This window comes from Accipiter gentilis, chromosome 3, assembly GCF_929443795.1.
Source record: "Accipiter gentilis chromosome 3, bAccGen1.1, whole genome shotgun sequence".
Lineage (NCBI taxonomy): Eukaryota > Metazoa > Chordata > Aves > Accipitriformes > Accipitridae > Astur > Astur gentilis.
Genome location: NC_064882.1, coordinates 34,978,149 through 35,005,527, shown reverse-complemented (window position 1 = coordinate 35,005,527; position 27,379 = coordinate 34,978,149). Strand labels below are relative to the sequence as shown.

The 27,379-nt window shown below is 38.7% G+C and overlaps 1 protein-coding gene across 4 annotated transcripts in view; it reads right to left on the bottom strand.

The window, feature by feature from the left end:
- EVC (EvC ciliary complex subunit 1) overlaps positions 1-27,379 on the bottom strand; it is a 56,149-nt gene that overhangs the window by 20,213 nt on the left and 8,557 nt on the right. For 3 of the 4 annotated variants that reach the window (XM_049794606.1, XM_049794615.1, XM_049794631.1), the window contains exons 5-12: positions 27,159-27,243; positions 24,810-24,908; positions 22,414-22,551; positions 20,278-20,436; positions 18,495-18,711; positions 14,602-14,750; positions 11,740-11,838; positions 998-1,210 (exon numbers count right to left, since the gene is read on the bottom strand). In XM_049794606.1, coding sequence (XP_049650563.1) covers positions 998-1,210; positions 11,740-11,838; positions 14,602-14,750; positions 18,495-18,711; positions 20,278-20,436; positions 22,414-22,551; positions 24,810-24,908; positions 27,159-27,243 — 1,159 coding nt within the window. The remainder of the gene's footprint in view (positions 1-997; positions 1,211-11,739; positions 11,839-14,601; positions 14,751-18,494; positions 18,712-20,277; positions 20,437-22,413; positions 22,552-24,809; positions 24,909-27,158; positions 27,244-27,379) is intronic. The other variant, XM_049794623.1, reaches the window with a different exon arrangement.

Sequence of the window (27,379 nt, the reverse complement as noted above, 5' to 3'; positions counted from 1 at the left end):
CACTGGTCAGCAAACCACTCTACCAGATTTAGTAGGAAGCCCAGTTTCCTGAATCACAGGGTTTCATGGAAGAACCCTAAATGCAAGTGGGTGGAAGAGTTAAACACCTTATAGCAGTGTATAATAATTAGGGACTCAGTCAGTACGTTATTAACCATGTACTGGATTGTCCAGGCACTCTGAAGAATGAGGGTAGGGAAAAGTATGATTTTGCCCGTGTTAAAGAACTCTGCCAACCTTTTATTTAAGAAGCTCCAATTACTCTATATGTTGCAGCACACACTTAACACTTGGGAAGGGGCACACCTTTGTATAGAGAAGGTCTTTCTTTGACTAAACTGTGTTAGATTTCAAAGCAGTGTTAACAGAGACATGGCATTGCATGAATAAATGGAAGGTCTATTTGAGTTCTAGCCTAATTCTGAAGATACCTGCCTCCACATTCACTGTTGTTGCTTTTCTCCTCTGGTGTCAATGCCCCCTATGTTGAGCACAAACAGAGCAGGAAAGCTGGATGCGTGTTTCTTCACCTTCTCGGAATAACAAATAAGTTTTATATAAAGTGTGTATCATATGTTTCCAATTATTACAGAATTAATACATAAAAATTATTAAGAAATACTTATTATTGTAAGGCCTCCTGTACTCATAGGTACCCTCTCCAAACAGACCAGATGAAGGTTTTTTTGAACTGCTTCTGTAAATGCTGAGGACATCACACAGCAGCCTTGACAAAAAATGTTTATGTGCTGACAAAGCTGTCAAACACTGAGGACAGATGTTCAGTAATTATTCTCCGACTCCTCTATGCCTACATGCACAGCATATATTCACTCCATACTTCAGGTCAAACAGCCCGCCCCGAGTCTGGACCTGTGTCTGGACCTGGGCTGTATATTTATAGACAAAATACTCTGCACAGACAAGTATCTTGATATTTTTTTTCCATGTCCTGGTTTTTAGACCCTGGCATCCCAGAATGTAATACGGGTCTTACTTTTTTTTCTTGCAATAGCTGTTCCTGGAAAAGCTTCCAGCGTCTCTGGCGGTGGGCCTCCCATTTCTCCAGCTGAGGGACCAAATTCTCCTGCCATTCCTCTTTCAGAAGCTCACATTCTCTTACAGAGAGGCCGGTCACAACAGGCAGGGTCTGAAGAAACAGCTCCATCACCAGCTCCGCTAAAGCAAGGGAAGCTTTGGAGTACAGCTCCTAACAGAGGGACAAGGAGAGCCCGGTGAGAAGGTGAACCCCCCGGCCCTTTGGAGCTATTTCGTTACATGTCTCCATGATGCCAGTGAGGGAACCATGTCCCAGTGAAGACACCGGGCCAGCGACTGACCCCTACAGCTAAAAACCAATGCCACTAATGCTTGAGTTAAAAAGACCAGGTTTTCTACATGGAACAACTGAAATGTTTTGGTTCAAGGCACACAAGGGCATTTAAAACCAATAGTGGCATGAGCACACGAGACCCTGAATGCTAACTGTTGCCCATATGCAACTGCAGTACAAAGAATATCTTGTTTTACTGGCTATGGCAATGCGTTACAAAACCAGTTATTTTGAAAGTTGCTGTGGAAACAATCCGGTGTAGCACAACACCTCATAGGCACATTTTCAAAGGTGCTGATATGAAATGAATGAAGGCAAAAAAGAAGGACGAGTTAAAAGGGACAGCATGGCTTTTAGTTAGGCAAAATTGACATTACTTATGTTAATAGTTGGTGCTCCAAAATATGATACTCTTCAATGCCTGAAGGACAGAATTAATTCAAATTCCTTCTGATGCAGAAGCGGTTCAAGCCTAGGTAAACAAACATCTTCCGGCAGTTTTATTAAAAGTAGTCCCATATGAGTGGTTTTCAATTGCTAAGGCTGTTTCACTCACAAGAAGAGTTTGGGTGATTTAGTCAGATGGCATCCAAGCTAAAAAGTCTGTTCAAAACACATAATTTCACTACACAGTGATGTCAACTACACAGTGATGATACGAACTGTGTTTGCAAACTTGGTACAATTTGAGATAACCCCTGAGGAGAAGGAGTGAGGGCAGGTAGCTTTCCCCAGTGGAAGAGAAAAAAAAAAATCAAATTGGAAAGGTCGCAGGGACACTGCGGTACACCAGCAGTATGAAGAGCTATTTTTGTGTGAGTTCCACATGATCTTACCAGTCCAAAAAGCTTTATCGCCTACTTGGTTTTGCTTTCATTGTAAATCAGTGTTAGCACTCTTGAAAACAGTTGTATTTCTTTCCTTAAAATACAGCTAATATTTTTACAACTCCTTTCAGCATTCCTGTTGCAAGAGCAAGTCAAGTCTTCTAGCTGTTGCCTTCATTTAAATATAGGTATAATTACAAGCTCTTAAGTGATCAAAATCTAGAACCTCTCAATAGAAACACAGAGATATGTCAAAAACATTTGTCTGCAGCTCATAGACATGAAAAGTTGTAGCTGACTTGTCTTTTTTGGGAAGATACACTGGTATAATGTAGTATTGTATAAGAACCCATTCCATCTTCTAGATGTGGTACCATAAAAAAGAAAGTAAGAACACACAAAAAAACCCCAAAACAAAAGAGGATGTTAAATTACAAAGTCAAGAACTCAGAAATAAAGAATGACCAGAACTTAGGTTTCATGTGAAATCTCATTCTGTGCCACCATAATGATAAATTTGGGGCTCACGTACTGTTTCCACAGGACCTTTATCTGTTCCGTGTTTAGGTTTATCAATACCCATTGAATGGATAGATTTCTTAAAAATCTTTATTTTGTATTTCTCATTTACTGTAAAGTATCCAAACTGTGCACCGAATACTAAATTATTATTTTCCTCCTAGGATCTCTCTAGGATGCTAATCACCATATTAATTAGCTGTTTCACAAACAATAAACAGCTTATCTTAACAGGTCCCTGCAGTAACCTCTTCTTATGGATAAAATCAAGGCACAACACTATTAAAAGTGTTCACTACACCTTTGAGATGAGCCGTCTTGATTTTTTCCACCCTCTTACCTTTTTTAACCATGTTTAAAGCATGCAGGATTTTCAGAATCTAGCTCCCACTATCTTTGTTTAATCTCAAAGTGTTCTGAATTCATGTAAATTAGGCTTCAGGTTTCTGAAACTGGGTACTGGGCATAAGTATGAGAATTAGTAGTCAAAGACCCAACAATTGGATACCTCATTTCTGTAACACTTCTTCTATTTCTAGTGATTGCTCTCAATCTGAACATGATGGTATCATTAGGGTAACATTTGCTACACAGGTGCATCCTACGCTGAAGGATGGATCTCCCCTACTCCCTAATTATTATAGTTACTAGTTTGTGTTACAAGAGGCAGGATTTTTCCTACCTTGATCATCTGTGTAGTTGTGGGCCTGGCTTAGCTTGCCAACACTATTGCAAAATGGTTTGTTTGAATTCTCTCTTCTTCTGCTATTTATTTTAAAATTCAAGTCTCAAATTCTGGGGTTTAACAAAAGCTCAAAGATCCTATGTTTCTAAGCTCTGTATCCCATACAACATTTAAAGAACAATCACTCTATCTCTGTATACCATCTCTTCTCTGAGCTTTGCTAGCCTTTCAGGACAAGTTCAGTTTAGGGATATAAGAATTTCTCCTGGGTCTGAAATAGTTCAGACGCAGTCCAGAGGAGACTGTGGCACTTCTACTGCAACCTCAAAAGATCTCAGGCAGGGTGTTAAGGAACTCTACTCTTAAACAAACAGAGTTCCACCTATGGCAGCTAAATCACTTTGCGACACATTTTGCTGCAGAACTGATAGCATTTCCCCGGCACACTGACAGCTTTGTGTTATTATTTACTAGGAAATCTTTTGCACAGAACATAAAGAAGGTATTTTGTTACTTGCTTTCCTGCCGTTTTGTTTAAAGACCAAGTGAACAGAATTCTGCTTGCACTTCAAATTTTACTGTATACTTACCTTTGGCACTACCAGAGTGGGTACATAGTTACCCAGGAAAAATGTGACTAGGTCCTGTTCCCACAAAATTAAAAAGCTACATCACCTCGTTAATGTGATGGGCCAAGTTATCTTTAGATCAAAGGTCCTTAACTCTTTGCAAAATAATTCATGGCCCTCTGCTGATACTGGTGTATGAAAGGACAAGAAAGTGGGATTAGAATTCCAGGAGCAGTTTTTCACAACCACAGTCCCTTTAAAAATGAAAACACTGGGGGAATACATGGAAGGGAAGCAGGACTAAGCAGTATGTACTTTACATCCCATGAATGTGCAAACTGGCACGCAAAGCAACAGGAAGCCTCGTCAGGTGCTGTAAGTCCCCGGACAGTGATTTTTAACAGGACTTTCCCTTGAAGTTCTGTTAGAAATTCTCTGTGCAGGATACAAATCCAGCACTTAGTGGTCTCATCTGTGGTCCAGTATCACAAAATAAACCGCTGTCAGTGATGACTATCTAACTAAATACTAGTTTATTAACTAACTAAATGACTATCTAACTAAATACTAGTTAAATACACAGGAATACTAACTTCTCTGCAGTGTTCAAGGAACCACTAGCCGCTGGCTTCTTTAATCTGAACACTTGACTGTATGGCCATTAGACCCCAGGCAGTCCTTGCAGCCCAGACCCTACCATGACAGCATGCTCTACCCAGAAGACATACCGCAGGTACAATATGACGGGCACTGTGTTTAATGCAGCACTTCAAAGAACGCAGTGGAAAGGCCTTTTAAAATTTGGTAGGGGGAATGGGAAGTCTACATTTAGGAAAGACTGCAGATGTGATTGAATTCTACCGAAGCGACTCAAGCTAACAAAATAGTTCAAAACTATTTGTACTCTAAGGAATGTACTTGATCTGAAACGGCAATAAAGTCTGTCTGTGAACAGGGATGGTGTACTACATATTACAAAGCTTATTTTCCACAGGGAAAAAAGAAAACTGTTAAGAAATCCTACTGCTTCCAGGATCTTATTTTTGGACTAGAACCCGTACAAAATAGTTCTTACAAGCTTCCTGATATGCCACCTCTTGGTTTTAGAACTTTCACTTAATGAAACTTATTCAAATTGATTCCATTAATAGAATAGCTGATTGCAGTGTTGAATGAACCTGTTTGTAGTACCTGGCAGTCAATCTCAAACCTTTTCAAAAAACCTCCAGAGAAATTCATCAAGCATAAAGAAATACCATGGGGTATATGCAGAAATAAAATGGGGGCTCAGATTAAAATGCTGAGCGCATCTGAATTTCAAACAAGGCAATAAATATATAATTTTGTCAAAAGCCAGGGGAAATACACAGCTTATCAGATTTCACTACAAAACCAAAGAACAATATTAATGCTCACTCCCAAACCCAAATGATTAAAAGGTTCCTACATGCAGGTGAGAATAAAGTGAATAGTGAAATTGTAAAGCAGGAAAATGTATTTAGAAAGGCAGGTTGTACTGTATTTTACATGCCAGCCACTGACTAGTATATATTACCTCCAAGAGGCAACTGCACAGCTATTTGTTAACTTGTGATAGCTATTTGTTAACTTAGGATACAACAGCATTTCATTAAAATAATTATAATTTCTGGTCAAAGCTGTAGAACACTCTTGCACGTATCTCTAGAAGCTGAATGGTTAGGACACTTGTTTAGGAAGTAAGAGATTCATCTCCCAACACATATTGTATCTTATTAAGGACAGAGATCCAATACTCGGATCATGCATCCCATAAATACTCCAAACGTTCTTGGACACCACTGGCCACTAGAAGATACTTCACATTATAAACTCACACTAAATGGGGAAAAGCTGATTGCATGTACTTCTTTCTCTCTTCCATGTGAATAAATCTGGAATGCTAATTGGAAAATGAAAACAGTACCCTGCTTTTAAGCATCCTAACACCAATAAAACACAATGACATTGAAGTCATTAGCTTCTTAGCACAAGCTAATAAAAAAAAATAAAAAAAAATCCACACATTTAAAATGGAGGTTCATTGAAATTTCAGTCTTGTTCCCTCACTGGTCCTTGATTTATTCAGGAGGCAGTTTCAATCTTCTCTTTCTGTACTCCCTTTTTAGAAATGTGCCTTTGTAAATAAGGTTATGTCCTTTACTAGATCTAACTATTAACAAATTGTGAATCCATATAGAGGTAAAATACAATTTCTTATGCAGTAAGGCAAGAAGCAAACTTCACAATGAAGGCTATCCATATGAGGCATCTTGTATCAGCTTTGACTGAAATTACCAGATCAAATGTAATCAGTGCCCAAACCCAGAACTAGACTGAGCTCACATGGTAAGAGTTACAGTTTTAATCTATTAGATCACACTGTCTTTCAGCCTTTTTGGGGTAAATCACAGGGCAAAATTTTCAAAGTGAGCATTTGAAGTGGATGTCTCTTGAAATGGATTTCCATCAGAGAGAAACTGTGGGTAATTCACCTTGAAAAGAAGCTAGCTCTTGGTATCCAAAAGTACAGTCCTCTCCATGAAAAGCACCCCTAACCATATCTCCTATTAATGAAATTACATAAGGAAAGTAATAAAAGAGTAGGTCTCTGAGAGTCTGTACTTTTTATTTTGACAGAAATAATTTTTCCCCTTTTATTAACAAAGTAAAAAAAATCAAACACTTTGCTTCAATCTCACATTCATATTTACCCATTCGTAAAATGTTTATTGCCTTGCCTGTTGATAATACTCATTACTTAATAGCTTTTAGTCTAAATTCCTGTGCACTTCTATGTTGTCAAGTCAAATGAAATAACATTCTGGTGAACTGCTGTCAGCAAAGGGGAATTATAAATGACAGTAAATTATGTGTTTTTATGGTTTTGATGTTAAGGCTGAGGAAAAAAAAATTATCTTACCATGGACTATGTAATTCCTAGCTGTTAATTGATTTCCTTTGTGCAATCTGCATGTCTTTTCTTAATAATGAACTATTAACCACCAACCTCTTTTCACTTTTCATTTCCCTACTGAAAAAAGTAGGTAGTTCACAAAAAAGAAGGAGAAAGAAAAGATTAAAGATTGGTGAACATCTGATATGCTGAACTTGAGACCAACTTGCAAGGAGGTAGCCATTAATCTTTTCAAGAAATCAAAAGAAACAAGAAACAGGACAGGATATATTGGGGTGGGGTGTGTGTGCTTTTGCTGCCATGTAAGAGAAAATTACTGTAAGAACTTTGCAACTGAAAAGCTACCTAAGCCAATACAAAACTGTTACTGCAGGACAATATCCCTTGCGTATGGGATAACTCTGCAGACTGTGTTCGTGAAAATATTAGGCTGAGCCACTCAATTACCTCTGACACAATTCCTCCTTCAGTTATGATATAATGTGATAACCAAAATCACTTGCCCCCATTCCTCAACTCGCACTTCAAAAATTAGTTATGGAGCCTGTGTCTAGACACAGACTATTCACTTACAGCGCACTATTTTAATCCACTAGTATGGCTGAAAAGTCCTACACGATCCTCCAAATATAACTCCTTCATTCACTTCAGGCATCAACAGATTCCATTGACCTTGGTTAAATCATTTTAATTGATTTATTCATGTGTACACAAAACAAACGTACTCAATTATTCTATGCAAACACAGTCAGCTTCCAGATCACTGCATTTTTACATATTTATTCACCAATTTGGATAATTCTTTGATGTACTATAGCACTACAGGCTACAGTAGTGCTAGAGGGTTATATAAATCTATCTTGATGAACTCACAAATTGTTCAAAAGGGGAAAAAATGAAAAAATAAAAAAGGCATAGAAATTTGAGAAGTGCTTAGAAGAATATTGTGAGAACAAGGTAAGGCTCTTCAACAACAACCGAGTGGCACTTACAGGTAAGTGACATCTTTTCTTCTGTCCCCAGGACATTCATTGGTTCCCTATTTGGTCACATGGTGAGCTTTTCCTTCTATTTTAAAATCACCTCTTGCATTGAAGTTACATTTCTACTTATTCATGAAACTAAGTCTGTCAGGCTTGCTGCCCTGCTTGCTCATACTAGGAGAAACCAAGGTAACTGTTGAAATAAGTCATTCTAGAGCACAACAGACGGAGGAACAGAGGGCCTAAACTTTTTATCACATATAAGCCTTTATCACATAAAAGACCTTCCTAGGTCCTTTTCCCTTGAAAAAAAAGGTGTAATGGCCTTCAAATATAGCAGCTAAGGACCATGAACTTAGGGCAAGAGCTGGGCACTTGGACTTCTGGGCTTGGTTGAGTGAATTTGTCGGAGTGCAACCCCTGGGAACTTTGTACTGGCTGTCTTCTTTGAGGATTTATTCTGGTTTGTCATCCACAGTGGAAGTTTTGATACAGTACTTAAATGGGGGTGGATGGTTTAGAAAGTTGATATAGACAGAGGCACCTGTATGCTCTAAGACAGTTGCTTTGAAAGCTGCTAGTAACTGCTCTTAGCTGAAGGTATGCCTGAGAATGGGACCTAACACTGGTGGTGTTACAGTACATGAACTTAACGGATGTTATTCCAAATGGTCGTTTGTATGAAACATGGCTGTTCTTTACCAGGATATTGGTGTTTATCTGATAAATTGCAATATTGATGATGCCCCAAAGACCTTGAAAGCAACTTAAGAAAATAGAGGTCTTGGATGTGGCAGAAAAATCCCACCATGATTGGGTTCTGCTGCCATTAATCTGGAAATTCCAATTCTGGGGGTTTCCAACCAAAGTCAAGATGGCAATGGGTACACAGGCAGGAACTTGTCTGGAACCCTAAATCCTGTGAGTACTGGACGACATTAGATTGTTCAGCCCAGAAGAAATACATGGTATTTCTTTAATCCTGAGCCAGTAGAGAGTATGAGCTACTTGGAAGAGGGGGCATATAGGATGCCATTGCTAAATCTTGGTTCTGGAGAAATTGTGATTTAGGTAACACTTTGCCTCCTCTTGGATTTAGGTAATTAGCTTGTAGTAAGACATCTCAGTTTTATTTCCCTTAAATGCAACACCTATTTAACTTGTGTGTGTGGGAAAGTATATCTACTTTGTGCAGTTTTGCAAGGCTTATTTTCACTTGCAACAAAATAAAAACTGGGCTGAATTCTTAAATATTTAATTACTTCTAGTTCTTTCCACTCTGACTGTGTTTACAAATGTATGAATGCATCTATTTTAAATGTCTTGCTGTCTATCTTCGGATGTCTTGCGGACCACAGGCTGAGGAATATTCATCCAACTATCTGTGGAGCATGCCAGGTTGACTTTAGAGAGTTTCACTCAGTTTTTTCAGTAATTGCTAGGCTTCCATTTTTACTGGAATGATAAAAAGCAACAGAACAGAACTCTCCACTGGTGAACTTCTTTTCTTGCCTTCTAACCTACTTAATAACACATGCCTGTAGGTATGGAAATATGGAGATTAAGTGAACAATAGAATGTTTAACCAAATCTTTAATTCAACCTTTTCCTCGCTCATGGTAGAACAGAAACAGCAGAGTCCAAACCTTCCAAATGAGTGCAAGGCAAATGAGTATCAGTTAAGCTTCATGGAGTACAGACCTTCTGGAATGACAACATGAAGCTTCACAGTGTTCGCAGATGTGCCCAAACCAGCCGGTTCTACAAACTAGCTGGTTCAAACCCGAGTAGGACACAGGTCTTGTAGCGCAGCGCTGACTATTGCCACGTGAGGGTTGCTGGTACATAGCTGGTTAGTTTAACGTTTGCTTGCTTAGGTCTACCTGAGCTGCCATCACACCACTCCATTGTGGAGTATCCCAAATCCCTGTCGCCTTCCCATGGGTATCTTGCCTTCCCCACTGGTAGCAGCAGCTTCTCCCTAGCAGAAACCCAGAGAAACTAAGTGAAGGGGCAAGGCCCTGCTGCCAGGGGAAAGGCTTCTGCTTGTCCAAGGTGCACTTCTGCTCTGAAAGTATGGTGGAGCAGACAGAGAAGCAAAGGCATTGTGGTTGTGAGATGCAACTCCTTCCCTTAATGGCAAAGCTACTTTTGCTTTTATGCACCAGGTAATGGACAGCGTGTAACTACTGCACTTCCCTCGTCTGTAGAAGTCAGAACGTCTCCATTTACCTACATTGGGGCTATGCTCATTTGTATTTTCTCTTCTTTCTAGCTTATGCTGCTTACAAGGTATATTCAGAAGCAGTCTGCTCTCTTAAAACAGTCTGTAATATCTGTATTTAGGGTTAAGGGGAGAAAGTGCAGTTGTTCATTATGTTAAATGTCACAATAAGAATGTTTTAGTATAGAAAGAAAGTGGAAATTAAGATTTGTGGATCCCCATGCAACAGATGCCAGTTGGATCATGGTACTTGCACTTTTTCATGTCTGGCAGCATTTGTTTGGGTCTAGGAAGAAGACAGCAGCTGTAATATGGAATATAATGGCTTAGAGCTGAGTGAATTGGCACAGTTCAAGTTTGTGCAGCTCTCCTGGCAACTTGGCAATTCTAGAAACACTTAATTCACCCAAACCAATTTTTCTTTAATGGAAAAGAAGACTTAGCTAACAGTGCTGAAAGAAATAGGATTTTCAGTCTGATCTTAGTGTCGCCAAAGCAAAGTACACAATAAAGGAAAGCAATATAATTTCACAAATGAGGTGGAACTATGCAGGGTAAAAAAAACTGTTTGATCTCCAGAGAGTTCATGTGAATTGAGGAAGGGGGTAGAGAAGATAGTAGCTCTGGAGAATGGACTGTGCGCAATAATATCAGCAGACATTGATTTTTCTTAAATTAAATAGCTTTGTACAATTAATCTACTTTGATGCACTGGCACAGCCCTCCAAGGAAACTCTTCCTTTCTCCAAAGCAGTAGCTCTTCTCAAATATCCTGTTGCTTGCACTATTACATAAACCAATGGCAAAACTATTCGTTCTAAATACAGTGGCTTTATTTTCTTTATCAATTGAATTGGAAAAAGTGCATGTGGACTAGTGCTAATTAAGATTGTGTGGGTATCTTACCCTAATGTGATAGGGACTACGAGTTTCCGTAACACCCTGATCTGGTCATAATTAATCATGACAAGGATCCTGTTGAGCCGAAAGCGATTAGTTCCAGCCTAATTAAAGGTCACTGCTGGCTACAGTTTTAGGCTTCATCAGGTAGATCATGTTATCTTATTTTTTCAGTGCAGACAGAAAATAATTAAAGATGATGCAAAAGCATGAAGTATCTACATATTTTCCAAACCAGTAACATAAAGAAATGTAAAAATACTACTTACATCAAAGATCTGAACTTATTTCAGGGAACTAACTAGTGTCAAAACAATTTCTCTGAGAGGAAAAGAGATGAGAAAACTATTTTTGGAGATGTAGTGAAGTTAACTAAGAATAGTATCATCCTACCATGGTGCAGAGGAGATAATTATGCTACATAAATGAAGTCTCTCTCCTCATAGTAACGTCAGACGTTGTATGTTCTCAATGTTATTGCAGCCTTGTCAGCCACCCAGGCAGCACATTTTGGCAGACCACAAAGGCATTTTCTGACTAATACAAGGTTAGGAAACATAATGTGTTGGGAAGGTAATGGAAAAGGCAAGCTAACATGGAAGACTGTCCTGTCTCCATCTCCCGGTTTGCCAGTCTAGCTTCCTGGAGCTGCCATGATATGTCCTGCAATTCCCCAATCCTCCCAGAGGCCTGACATTGTGTAGTGGGTTTGGAGGATCTTCAGAATTATTTTAGTAAATGACATATATTACTAGAGGTGGCACCTTGTAGAGATCTGCAACAGCCTCTGTGCTCTCACAGTCATCCTCCTCCTCCAGTTCCCACTGTGCTTGCCGATGTTTCTCTAACAGCTCATGGTAAGCCTAAAAGAAACATAATAGGTAGATTTAAATAGATGAGAAGGTTTTGATAGCTTCTTATGATCCTCCCCTTCCCTGATCCCCTTCCCATTTACCATCACAACAGTAAGTACTTATGTGGAACCATGACTCAGATGGAAATGAAACTTTCCTTACCACCTTAATTTGAGCATATCCAGTCTTGAGTATGAAACACCATAGCCTCAGCAATTTGGGGTTAAATAATATGTACCCAATACTGGAAAACACATGAAATGATCTGAGTTGCAAACTGCTTTCCTGTGTATGAATACCACTTCCTCGTAGCCAGTACTATGAGGTGCAGAACAGCCATCAGACATCATTATCAGATGTATCACACTGTATAGGGCTTTTCCACTGAGGTTGGTCACCATGTCCCACAGTGGTCCCTAAAAGGCTGATCTATGTCTTCGTCCCAATTTGGACCTTGGTAACAGATTTAAGAGGGATGCAATTTTTTTTCTTCAAGCTACGGCTGTGATGTGTTGGCAGGCTCATGTGCTGTAATAGAAGACTGAATTTCACAGACAAAACCCATCTCATTCTATAGACTAATGAGTGGTCTTATACATAAATATTCCATATTTTGATTTAAACTGCCACGTACCCTCTTACATTCCCATGGTAAGTATGGCTTTCTTTGTTAGGTATGTCAATAGGGCTCTTCCAAAGAGCACCAAAGTGCTCATAAATTCTTCATGTACAGGTCACTCTTGCAGGGGTGGGCTTTAAAATTTATACTTCTGATGAAACTGTAGTTTACCACAGAATTTGACAAGTTAATTGCTGTAACTTGCGTGTCCACCGGGGCTAGGGCTGAGCAAGACTGGCTTACTGTAACTGGCACTTTTTGGCTTGTGTGCTTCACCTGATCATTCCTGTATTCTCTGCCAGCAACAACAACAAAAAAAAACAACCCACCCCCACAAAAAGCTCCTTTTGCAGTGGAAACATAGATGAAGGAAACAGAATGATACAGGGACTCTAACCTTTAACATCTAAGTCATTCTGTCATATAAAAAAAATCAGAGCTGCAGCAACTAAATCATTACCATCCAACTTGTGTTCAGAAGAAATTGATGTGAAGAAAGTTCATTGCAAAATCCACCTTCTTAATTGGCAACCACTTAAAATTCAGCAGAAAGGTCAGTTACTGCCAAGGCTGTTACCATGGTGGCACAATGAGGTGGAGGGGGGGGAAGGCACAGAAGAAAAGTGCTTTTGATGGCTACAACTCTTGGTTGATGAGGATTCAGGACCAACTCCTTCCCTGCTGGGCTGGCTGTGAAACCAGCTCCTCAACGTGAAAATAGCTCCTCAACGCTGAGGGGATTGTTTGCACAAAATAATTACTGAACTATCTAAGTCAAATCATGGGAGCTGCAGATATATACGTATTTTTCTTATTTTTCAAAGAGTCGCTGGACTCAAGACCCCATCTGCTCCGGGACAAACAGAAAGGCAGTAGAAAGGCTTAAATTTCATATTTTTTTTAGTATTTGCACACAGGCATTTCAATACTAAGACTCAGTTGTGTTCTGTCCTGCAGCGTGAAGTGCAAGTTGCTCACTTTTGCTCAGCCTGTCATAAGCAGATTGTCAGTCTACAGTTTAACTAAGTGTATTTGTTAGCTTTCTAAGGTGCACAGAATAGAGCATCTCTTGCACAAAGTTGCATGGCTCTACCTTCATAGGGGAGAGGTCTTAATACAAAATTGTTAAGCTTTGTTTAATGAATTTGAGATGTGTCCAAGAGTTTTGAATGTGATAGAATTATTTGTCTCAAGCTACGAAAAGCCAAAACGGTCAAATGTGCTCTACTGTTTTAAAGTGCCTGAAACCTTTTGTTTAGAAGTGAGGTGTTGCCAGACAGGTGTTGCATACAAGAACAGTAACTGCATTATCCAGTTCGTACAATATAATTAAAGAACTTGGCCCTACAGTACCAAATGGCAGTGCTGAGACCAGTAAATTTTGACAGTTTGCTACAGCTGGAATCTGGGTCTTCTCATACAGTAATTTATCTAAGTTATTAGATTTCTTCAGAAGTTTAATGCTGCTGAATGTAACCACTTTAGTCTTAAATTATTTCTTTTCATGAAAATTGAGGATTGATTTTTTATTTTTTTTTATTTCTTAATAACTTGGGTCTGCAGCTCTCAGCATTTACAGCTAAGAACTCTGATTTCATATATACATTCTGAACAATAACAATAAAGCTCTGCAGAATATATGGCCAAGAAAACATTACACTGGCCATTGTATAGCACATTAAATTATCTATTGCAAACTTTCTCTAAGGTATCCTGCCAGTGATCATAATGAGTTTTGCCTCTGCTTACATGGAATTTGATAGTCTTCTGAGCCTCAGCAATCTCACTCAGAAAGGCAATCAGATCAGTGCAGTCTGCATTCTTCTGTAATGCAGGCCAGATACTTTCCTCCAGACATTCCCCATATTGAACCAAACACATAATATCTAAGTAAAAGGTATTTTCTACAAAACCTGCATAATCTAACATTAACACCCTTTGGCATTTTGTTCCAATGTGACAAGACCAACGCTGCAGGAAAAGTCTCTAGGCAAGCCTAGGCAATAGGGAGTCTGATCCTATCCTACCTGTGCTAGTGTACATGATTCTCAGGAGGACTCAAAAATCCCAATTTTAGGGAACTGGAAGAAATATGCAATATATTTTGCCTTAAAAACTAATGGAACACTGAAAATAAGCTTTTACATGCTCACCTTAAGAAAATCATGAACATCTTCATTATGAAAAGTTTTACTGAGGATACTCCCTTGTTCAGCTTTCTGTCTTTGTTTGAACTCTTCTCTCTTCTTTGCACGGCACTCCAGTTGTTTCAAGATCAGATCTTTACTTTGCTGGATACATTCTGGAACATAAACCACTCACGATTAGATACCATAACTCCACAGGGAGAAAGTAGCATCTGCTACTGTCACACAACATAAGCTTTCAGAAATCTGTTAGTGAGTGAAATAGGCAAGCAATTGCCATGCATTTTCAAATTTGATTCTTACCCTGATGGTTGTCTTGGACACGAACTTTTGGGTTGTTACATAGCACTTAAATCTATCAGGTTTTTGGATCACTACCATCCCGCACCCTCCCGTTCACTGGTGCTGCTGCTTATGCAAAGGCAGTGTGTTAATTCAAGAAAGATTCCCACCTGCAGCACCCCAAACCTCCCCCTTCTGCTTCTGGAAGGCCCAGAAGCGGCTCATTACCTAATTGCAGATAAGCAAATGCTGCTGCAAGGACAGGTGCAGTAACATACGGTGGGGAGAAAAGGTCTAGAGCAGTGCTAGTTCGGATTAGCTTGAACTGGCATGCAGCCATACCAGGCTTCCAAAGTGACACATCCAGGAACCTGCAGCAAAAGTTGTCAAGGTCCCTCTGATTTTGTGCTAGTACTGTGAAATATTTGAGACTGAGTTCTTCCCCCCTTTATCCGCTCCCCCCCCCCTATAGCTGTAAGTGATTTATAAATTCATGATTCTATCTGGACCCTGTGCTGCAGAGTGGAATTGGTGCTTTCGGTGTTCTGTGACTACTTCATGTCTCATTGCCTGTCCACCTAAGCACTCTATTCATTTCCCCAACTTGCCCTGCCCCAGACCAGTACTTCACTCCTGACACAGGCAGCTAAAGGGGAATGCAAAGGAATAGACATCTGTGCCTGCTGTTCTGCCACTACATCAAGCTGCTTTAACTGTGAGAAATTATTTTGTGGAGAAATAAAGAACAATACTGTAGCACTGAGCATGTTACTTATTCTCCATGCTAATTTACTGTGCTTATCAACAGGCTGATGATGCACTGACAAAACACTTGAAAGTGCACTGAAAGTATAGGAAAGCCCGTAATAAAAATGTCATTTGAACAAATGTAGCAACTGTTATTTTTAAACACTACTTAATTCTTTACTATTTTCTTGTTTGTTTCCTGGGAGCACAGTCTTGCTGGCTTTGTGTTCTGCTTCTGAATTATAGGTACAGTTTAAGTTATGTATTTAGGAGCTCATATGCAAGGTCAACATGGACTCTCCTGTGAAAATGCTGCACTCCAGATTTATTTTTTTTGAAGCACATTTCATTTCTATCTAAAACTAGGAGGTCGATAATGCCCTTCTGCACAGGCTGTACTAACTATCATATATAGCTATATATAAACATCTACTTTGCATAAAATCAAGGCCTTGACAGAGGTATTTTTGTTTTGGAACAAGACAAACTTGAAAAAAAGGGGGGAAAAACCACCCACAGATGGATGTTAATGCTTAAGGAATGTTAGTGCCTGAACCTATGCAAAGACTATGAAGTACGCATGCCAGTTTAAGGAGTAAACATCCATGAAATAATCTGTATCACGCTACAAATGAATTCTTGAATTCAGCAAACTGTTCATATGGTTAATTGGATTTTAAAGTGGAGCAAGTCTGCAGCATGGGAATTCCGATCACCTTCTATGATGAAATGACTGGCTTGGTAGATGAGGGGAGAGCAGTGGTTATTATCTACCTTGACTTCAACAAGGTTTTTGACACAGGCTCCCGTCAGATCCTCATAGAGAAGAGGATGAAGTACAAGCTGGATGAGCAGACAGTGAGATGGATTGAAAACTTTCACAAAGTCCACCTGGAAGCCAGTAATGAGTGGTATACCCCAGGAGTCCAATCTTGCTCAGTATGTTCATTAATAACCTGGATGATGGGGCAGAGTGCACCTTCAGCAAGTTTGCAGAGGTCACAAAAACTGGGAGGAGTGGCTGATACAACAGAGGGTCATGCTGCCATCTGTAGGGCCCTTGACAAGCTAGAGAAATGGGCTGACATAAATCTCATGAAATTCAACATCAGGAAGTGCAAAGTCCTGCACCTGGGGAGGAACAACCCCAAGCACCAGCACATGCTGGGTGCCACCCAGCTGGAAAGCAGCTTGGCAGAAAAGGACCTGGGGGTTCTGGTAGACACCAGGTTGAACATGACCCAGCAATGTGCCCTTGTTGCAAAGAAGGGTAGTGGTATCCTGGGCTGCATTAGACAAAGCATTGGCAGCAGTTGGAGGGAGATGATCCTTCCCCTCTGGTCAGCACTGGTGAGGCCTCATCTGGAGTGCTGGGTCCAGTGCTGGGCTCCCCAGTACAAGAGACATGGAGATACTGGAGACAGCCCAATGAAAGGCCATGAAGATGGAACTGGAATGATGGACGGGAACATCTCTCCTATGAGGAAATGCTGAGAGAGCTGGGGCTGTTAAGCCTGGAGAAGAGAAGGCTCAGGGGGATCTTATCAATGTATATAAATACCTGGAGGGAGGGTCCAAAGACAGAGCTAGGCTGTTTTCTGTGGTGCGCAGAGACAGGACCAGAGGCGAGGGGCACAAACTGAAACACAGGAGGTTCCCTCTGAACATCAGGAAACAATTTTTTACTGTGAGGGTGACTGAGCACTAGCACAGTTGGCCCAGGTAGATTGTGGAGTCTCCATCCTTGGATTTACTCAAAAGCCATCTGGACATGGTCCTGGGCAACCCACTGTAGCTGATCCTGCTTGAGCAGGGGGGTGGACCATATGACCTCCAGAAGTTCCTTCCAACCTCAACTGTTCTGTAATTCTGTGAATTGCTGACCACGAGATACGGCACAATTTATCGACACAAAGCCTGAAAGTGAATGAGCAGCACTGCAGCAAGAATATACTGCAACAGGATTACATTCATTCTGACCATTCAGTTCACTGAACTCTAACCCTAATGCCACTTTGCTAGCACAATTTTCTTTAAATATGCCCATGAGTAGCAGAAATGGTTCTGCAAAATGTGTGAGAGTAAAATACTTCTCACTGTTTTCCTTTTGCCTGAATGTGTACTATAATTTTCCACAGATACTGATGGGAATCACTGAGACCTTGATCCAGCACCTATCAGAGAAGGTGGGAGTATGTTTCCGAACATGTTGGGCATTAGGTAACATGCAAAGTGACACAGGGAGAACCTTACATCAGTGGGTCAGTCAGCTTAGACTTTGTTGTAATTGTGTACTTTACAGATAGGCAACATGAAGGAGGGTAAGAGGAAGAGGCAAAAACTTTGTTTTTAAAGTATTTTTGTCTGACATAATAAAAGAGAAGTTTATCTAAAGATCATAAGCCTTAAATTATCTTTTCACAAGAGCAAGAGCACAACTACGTTTCATGTGTCTTCTGGCTCCACATGCTAGCAGGAGATCATAAGACAGTATTCTGCACATATACAGCTATTACTGTCCCTAACATTAGCCAGTATCACCAACAATGTCAAGCGTGAACAGTAAATGGAGAAATCACACAAAGACTTGTAACAAATGTGACTCTTCTTCAATCTTCAAATAATGAAAGAAGGTATAGATTATGTTAACTGTAGAGTAAGTTCGTAGTAATGCCTGGAAAATGCTTAAAGCCAAAGTTCCCACATTAAGCGTCCACCCTTCACAATAATAGTGTTCTTGGCCAATTCATCGATACCTTTTTAAAACAGAGCAGTGTAGGGCCAAAGCAATAATTTTTTTACTATTTAATACAATAATGAGAATGCATACCCACATTTGTTAAGTCATGAGCTCCGGTCTAAGTACTCACCATTACTGAAGTGTGCCAGTTGTTCCCAGAAGGCCTTGTGCAGATCTGTTAAAAGTTCTTCCTTTTGTCGGACTGAGAGATTATTCTTTACAGTTAAATTGTCCAGAATATTTGATACAATATTTAATCTACACTTGCACTCTTCTGGTATATAGGACTTCAGTGAATCGATCATTTTCACCACAAGCTCCCAATTGAATAACCTTTCCTGAATGTCCTAAAACAAACATAAAAAAGTCCTGTTTAGAAACCAAGAACAGGACTTTGGTTGTGCTTGTCCTTTCATTGAATTACTCATTCCCAAACTACAGAGAAAACCGAGGAGGCTTCTCAAGACCATGTGAATAACAATGTTCATACACTTAAATACTTCTGAAAATCTTGACTGGTGTAGGATAGCAGTGAGTTTATTGCATGTTCAGTTGCAAGAGCTAATGTAAAACCACCAGTGTTTTTCATTATTTATAACTGTCAAGAAGACATTAAGGCAGGAAAAGACAACAAGAAGCTTGCAGAACAAACTTAAATAGTCAAGGGGGAATGATGGACAGAAGGGCAACGTGGAAGTCCTGGACCTTTTTTCAAGATACTATATGGCACACCAGTATGGGCCTTCATTTTGAAATGAGGACACATATCTGATTTTGATACTGCTGGGATTCCTTCAAATATGTGATCAGCTGGAATTCAGTAAATATACAGTAAATAAAAATTAGTATAATTATCTTTGGCCTAGTGGTTTTCATTGCACTATTAGAGAAGAAGCTCAGGATTACAGTAGGGAGCAAGATTTCCTGGGTGAAACTGCAACTGCTTTCGACAATTCTGCAAGGTGAGTGTGACAACTACCGTAGTTAATGGAGACACGCAGACAATGACCTTTGCAATGAGATGCAAGCATCACAGTAGTGATTTCAGGTAGGAATATTTCCTGTATCTGTATCCAAACACCTCATTCAAAGTCTGCCCATCTGAAGGAACTTGCTGTACAATAGGCTGGTATGGGTCAAGTGTGATCAGCTGCAAAGACTATTTTCATACCTGGCCAGCTCAGTTTACTTAGCTGCTCCAATGAAAAACTAACAAGCTAATAATTACTGTATCTGTTTTCTAGTAAGCCAAATAAAGCTAGCTATCTATTTATTCTCCACATTACTAATAAATGCAGTGGGCCAGATTCTAATTGTATTGTTAATCTATGAATTCCAAGTCATTCTTTAAGTATGTCCTGTGCAAAGCAAACAAGGATCTGTTAGATTTAACACAACATAAAGCATAGTGCTGATGCATTTATAAACACATTTTTCCATCTTAAGATCATATCACTAAGAGATGTTAAGGGTTTTCAATTCCAGTTCAAGTCACTGGACACACAGAATCACCATCAAATTTAAATTACGATTTCTCAGTCAAAGTGGAATAAATACTCTGAAAGAAAAAGAAATGTCCTAATGCCCAGGGTAACGATTCTCCTTCATCATTAGATCTAGTGGTCTTGCTCCTGGCTCACTGGCTGCATTAATATCACTTTTTCCTAACAGGTCTGCCTAAATGGTATTTTGAGAATTAGAACTCCAGTGCAGAGAGTTCACCCTCCTGTGAGTCTTCATAAACTGCAATGGAAGTTGAGCTTTTTGCAACAAAGCTGAAAGAGACAACTGGAGTAAGCAGTCTACATCATTGCTGAGGCAGGACTGACAGACTCTGTACACTTGCGTCATTCTTTGTGTTCAGAGTGACTAAATCTCTCTCAAATTTTTTTTTTTTTTTTTTTGTACTTTACCATTGCCTGCAAATCTTGAGATTCACTTAATAAGCTTTCTACTGCAATCATCTTCTCGGTCAGATCCATCATTATCTTTGTTGCTTTGGCACTTGAGCATTTTGATTGGTCCAAAAAAGCCTGCTGGGCTTTGTCAGTCTGCTTCCAGAAAGCTTCCATCTGTGGAATAAGAATCAAAAAACAGTCCATGTTCCCTCATTAATCATCTAGTATTTCACTACCACGAGAGGCATATAAGTCTACTGAGATATAAGTCACTGAGATTACAGACATATTTCATTCAGTATTAGTTTTAGTAAACATTTTGCAAAACTAAAGAGCCTGTTTACTATATGATGATATATGTGTTGGTGGCACATAACCAGTAGGTCAATCCTGACCTTTTAAACCGCAGTCGTTCTGTATAACTTGCTAAGAATTTGTTGTTAGTTCCCCACATATTGCATTTATAAAAGCCTATTATGTTGTTAGCATTAATGGGAAAACTAAAAGAGATAACGAACTGCAGCCCTTTTTTCTGGGAAGTTTATTTAGCTGTAGGAGCAGATATTCCAATCAAACAAGATTTTTGCTAAAGAAGGTAAACTGAAAATTGTCCCTGTTTTTCACCATCAAACCTTTCACAACCACATACTACATAAGCACTTTATTAATTGTGTTGGAATTAAGTACTTTATGCAGTATCAGCACAGTGTATGTGTGCATTCTGATAAATCATCGTATGCATAATCACTAGTTTTAGGCTCCGACCCCACAAACACGGATGACTGTGCACAGCTGTGAATATTCTGTGGTCTTCAATGGGATTACTAGTACCACAAAGGTAAGAAAATGTATCCATTGCCAAGATTTGTATTAAGTATCTGTGAGTTTTGAAAAAAACTGTGACTATGGCATCTGTGAGTATAGCAAAAAAACCCTTTATATTACTGAGAGAAGACTGGATTAGTTCAGGGTCCTGATCTGTACGAATCTGCGTACAGGGAAATAATTTTCAATATAGATGAAAAGCATCTGTTGGCATAAGAGTGACAGACCCACTGAAGGATGACTGCTGCTGGTGAATAACTGCCTCATGTTGCTCAGTGAGGCTGCCAGCGATTTTTTTATGTGACTAACTCTGGAGAACTCTAAACAATCAATTTTTCACCGAGCAAAGTTAAATTGCAAAAGAAACTTGATACGGATGTACCATCGTTACCAGGGCTTCCGCTATAAAGTGGAAGGCACAGAGAATCAAGAGAAAGCTGCGAAAACTCCCAGTGAAGCACTTAACCACCAGACATTAAAAAATGTTAACTCCTCTATGAAAAAGGCTGAAGGCTGAGATGATGGGCTGCTTAGTTCAGGGCTGAAGTGCCACGGTCAATCAGTGCAGGCAGCTCACAGAGCCATCAGTCTGACTAGTCAGTCTCTCATTTTCATCAGCAGTGAATTTGCTCAAACCTCAAAAACAGGACTGGGAAGGAGAATATCTTCCAGATTACTCAGTTTACTGGAAAAATAATATACAGACTATTCTTAACCTCCAGTTTTCTAGCCTGCAAGCTATTTGGACACAGTGACACTACTGAAGAGAAAAAAACCCCACTTTACTGTGAGAATCAAACGCCTGCTATCAAACTAAATTTTTGCATCAAAATCCATGTAAATGTATTCTAATGTGGAAAGTTGGTAAAGAAAAATGTTTTGCTAAAGTAAATGTGCAAAGCATACTAAAAGATTGTACTGTAATTATTTTCTTAGTACTTATTTCAGCTGAAAAACTTTTAGTTTCTTATTACTCTTTTATTCAGTTATGGAGGATTGAAGACAACAAGGCGCTAGGATAAAATTGCTAAAAGTCAGGCTATTCATAGGCTTGAAATAAGTCTTACCATCTGACAAGCAACAGGCATTTCTCAGCTCTAAACCCAGTGTGATAAGACAGTGTTTGTATAAAAAGCATGTTGGTTCCCAAAGGGAATTGGAAATACTTTGCTGGAGCAACATAAAAATGTTTTCAGGACTCATACACATCTAAACTACTGACTGTGGACTAGTCAACACAACAGTTAAAAAAAAAAAAAAAAAAAAAAGCATTCCCCATCAAAAGAATAACATTAAAATAAAATTTTAGAAAAAATTAGAAGTTACATTATCAATTACGTGCTCAGAATATTCCCTTTCTTTCCTTTCTAAGTCTTCTAGAGTCTGGTACTCTGAATTATGGGCTCCTGACATCTCAGTATTCTGGAGTCTACAGTCAAGTTGTTTCTGTAATTCTTCAAAATCCTAGGGAAAAAAAAGCAAGGGATTTGTTAAACAGAAAACAAGACATAATTTCTAAATTTGGGAGTGAATTTGTATGTCAGTTCTGGCTCATGGCTAAGGAAGCTGAACAAGAGCGTTCAGAAAGTTCTGTCTGTGAGTAATGTACCTTCTGCAGCAAGCAAAGAAAACTCAAAGGTATGTGGCAGCTCTGAACTACACTTAATATAAATACATATATTTCCAGTAGTGTGTGACTACAATCAAGACTGTTGTCCATCTCCACTGAATTCAAGTTTTAGTAAACACTGCTCCATGAGCTTTCATAGTAATAATCCTTTGAATCTATCCACAAATATTTTTATTTTAATGCACGTGCCCCATCTTAAATGGCAGCTATGAGTGTACAAGCTTGTTTAAAAACATATAAGTATCCAGATATGACAATCAGATAGTGTTTCCTGCAGAGTGCTAGCACACACAGATGAACACACCTGTAACGCTCATAAGGGACAAATTACAGGCTATGTCATTATACGGGTTTTTTAAGTTTTTCAATCCTTTGAAACCAGGATGTTTTTTTCTGAAAGCTAATGATACCGACAAATACAAGTCTTCTGCTGTTACTTAGTAGGTTGGTACTGAAATGGATGACTCTTCAGTTGCTGAAACATGCCTTACATAACAAGCATTTACTTATAATACCACCCAATTTTGGGTATCAATGCATTAACTTGATACCCTTATGCCTTAAAGAATGTAACCAGATTTTGACAAGCTTCACCAACAATTTCATCAAAATCCCATGGATTTTTCTTACAATGCAGAATTAAAAGAGGAAAGTGCTTTCTGCAACAAATCATATAATCTTCCATCTTGCCAATGCAGTACTACAGTAAATAGTTTCCAGTGCTAATACTTTTGCTGCTTACCAATGTCTGTTTTACATGGTATTCATAACCAGCCTCATCCCTTACGGGATATCCCAACTCTACAGCTGTCACGTTTCCAAGACCTTTCTTTCCATAATATAGGACACAGGAATCCCATATTGACACTTAAACAACCGGACTATTCCGGCAATTACTGCATCTAATAAACAAGATTTAGCCTTTGTCTTGCAGCAGCTCAGTTAGGTGTATGAAGACAACGATGCTGTCAAGCCTCATTGCAGGTTAGGCTATACTGGGAAACGTGCCTCATATATATATTACCTCTGTGTGTATAATTTGAAGTCATTACCAGAAGTCCATCAGTAAAAGGGATTTGCACACCAAATCTCACTTTTCTTTTAGTAAATACAATCAACTTTAATACTAAACCTGAGGATTTAAGGCAGAAGACTGTTTTTAAGGCAAAATGCATTCTGATATAAATTATAGGGTACAGCTACAGAGATTCCTGATATTAATTCACAGATTGTGAGACTGCACAAACAAAATAAATCTCAACAACTAGAGCTGACAAGCAATAATCATTACTGTGAGAAAATTAAATATTGGACTAGGCTGCTCAGATGGTGGAGTCTCAGTGCAAATATTCAGGACTTGGATTGGCAGGGCACTGGATAACCTTACTTGAGGCCCTGCTTCCTACAGAATGTTGGACCAGACGATCTCCAAATGTGCCTCTCAACCCAGACTTTTCTATGACTCTAATGTGGAAAACGGAAAGTGGAACTAGTAGCTCTCCTATTGTTTAGTTTTGTAAAGCCTTTTTTCCTTCTAATAATCTTAAAAATAGTACTGTGACTCCACCTGAAATGCATACTGACTGTCAATGTATGTCTTCCAGTTCAGAAGTAGCATATGGATTTTCATACAAGTATATGGAAGAAAAAAGGGCAATGAAGAAAATATTTTCCTTTGTTGAAAGCCTTGAGTTTCCTTCTGCTACTTTATTTCCTGCTATTTTATTATTAGTAATGATTCATGAGACCAGACAAAGACCTGATCATTAGAAATTATTACATCTGAGTGAATAAGGTTCACAATATTTTGTTTGCCTGAATGGATTCAACTACAAAATACTTTTATCCTTAACAGATTACACACATCACTGTCCTAATCACCTCACACAGTAACAAAGAGGAAATGCATACAAGGTAATGGAGAGAATCAACTAACAAGAGTGTTTATTTGCATTTCTTCTGAAACAGATTACAAATGACATTGCTGTTTAAAAGGAGTAGGTGAGCTAGCTTGCTGTGGCAGCTTTCACCAACAGGTGGGATTAACTCTTATTTTCTATGGTCTTAAATATTAACCAACAAAACCACTTACATTTTCCTGAATTGAAAGGATCTTCTTGAACAAATCGTCAGTAATCTTCTTTTTATGATAAAAGTCTGTGAGGTGTATTTTGAGAACCTGACTAAACATCTATTTAAAAGGAAGGAAACAAAATGCAGGGTAAGTGCCTGTTCAACATTGTAAGGACATCGTTGTGATAACTTTTGTTGATTTAAATCAGTCAGTGAGACTATAGTGAATCATAAGCAAAATAACAGAAACATCATCAGCAACTCTGCAGTACTTCCACTGTGAAAAATTCTCTGGCTTTGGCTTCAGTAAGATACTGGAAGACGGCGTTACATTCTAACAAGGACAAGGACATAATCTCCTATAGCCTTGTTACCAGATTGACACATTTGAAACTGTCCTTTACTGGAGAAAATGCAGATCCCCTAATATAAAGCCCATTTTTCTAAAGTTTAATGAACTTCTAAACTGAAAGATACCAACATATTCATTACTATGATTTCAACTGTAGTCAGCCAAATGAAGCGTCAAAAATTTTTATATACAACCCAAAAGTAACCATCTCAAGTTCTAGCTACCTTCTCTTACAAAAACTACACCTGTTTTCCAGTTGTGTGCCTTTTTTTTTTTTTTTTTTTTTTTTTAAGATTGTAATACTAATGTCTTCAAAAAGATCTTTTTGAACACCGGGATAATTTTTGCTTAACCTCCTCCCCTCTTGCCTCGGTTAGTGTCAGTATAAAGAGAATTCACTTCATTACTAACTGCTGCAGCATTTTCCAATGTGAAGATAAAAATATGAGAAATTTAACAGCCACCTGCCTGTTACTCATGTACTTGAAAACAGATGATGCAGAAGTTGCCTATTTTAAACATATTAAAAAAAATCATATTTACATATTAAAAACAGTTATCGAAGCCAACATTTCAGCTGAGAAAAATCTGGAAAATATGTTATAATTAGAGCTCAGTAGAAGAGAAAACCATAAAGCAGCCATATTTTGGATCTCACTTGCTAATGTTTTTGATAGAAGTTTGGCAAGTTTTGAACATACACCACCAAGACACCACATACTGTAACAAGGAAAAAAAAGAATTCAGGAAAACCCTGAAGGAAGAGGGTATGTTTCCTTTTCCTAGACCTGATGCTAAGAAAGACTGACTGAAATCAGAGAAAGCAGAGTGGAAAAGGAAGAAACTATTCTCTAGACTGAAATTTTTTTCCCTTTTTCCCTGCCAGCAAAAATATAAAGCTATTTAAAGCTTCAGCTAAAGGTCAGTCATCTGCCTTTTGTGGTAATTTCTGGTGGGCCACAAAGTACGTTAAATGCTCATTTTCTCAGTGTTTCTGTGATTACATCACCATGTTGTTATGTTAATTTCACTTACAAATTGATGATTAACTTTGAGATCAAGTTCAACCTTCCCTAGTCAAGCTAAACTTCCTTCTGGAATCTGATCTCAAGTTCCCTTTCTCATCTACTTAGACGGGAATAACCCATCAGAAGAGAAGCTGCTTTCCAGGTTTACTTGCATGCTTCCTCCTTTGGGCTGTGTAGAAATTTTTTCAGAAAATCGCACCCCTTGAAATATTCTCAGTGCATTTAATAAATTACATCAGAAATGACCAACGTGTTTAAACAGAGGTCGGGAAAGAAGGGAAGGAGAAAGCTATATACTTTATGTCCAGATTTATATTAACTGATCTAAAACTCAGTAATGGTAATGATTCTGTACTTGATCATAACTAGTCACTATAAACAATTCTCCTAACTGAGTATCCTGTTTCTTTAATTGTATACATCCATTTTTCTTTTGTTCTGTTGGTTGTTTTTTTTTTTTTCCCTGTCAGCTTTGGATGCTGTGACTTGATGTAGGTAGCTATCTGCGGTTTAAATGGGTACTTCAATTCCTCTGTCCTACAAAATCATGACTATTGTATTTATCACAATGGTACTGATTCAGCTGAACTGAATTTTCAATTTTATTCAAAGAGCTTGGAGTCCTTGGAGTTGCAATGCATAAGCACTGTCCTTAAGACATAAACTCATCTATTAAATATTTTTTTCCCTCTTTTTATGAACCTCAAGTGCTCTATGTTATTCTCTGGAGTAATGTTTAAAACCCGATTTTTATATTATCTAGTCTGACCCCCTGTATTTCATAGCCCAATATATTTCATTATATTTTATCACTTTATGAAGCTCATATGTATGCAGAACGGGAGAAAAAATAAAGACAATACTGTAGAAATGCAACTCTGCTACACTACTTCCCAGCTAGCCAGTTGTTTATGTTATTTCCTAAACTGATACTCAACTAAGATGTTCAAACCAAATAGCTATAAATAAGACATGAATGAATACCTACCACATGTTTTTCTTTTCTGAGTTCATTATCAAGAAGCATGAGATCTTTTAAAATAAGACTGCAAAGGCAGAGCTTAACATCAAAACTAAAACAAAGATTTAAAAAGTGTTAATATCAATCTAAGTCAAGGTTACACAAAAGGGCAACACCATATAATAGGCTCATTTAACTACTAAATTCTCCTAAAGGCAGCAGTCAAGACACTTCATTTCCACATTGCC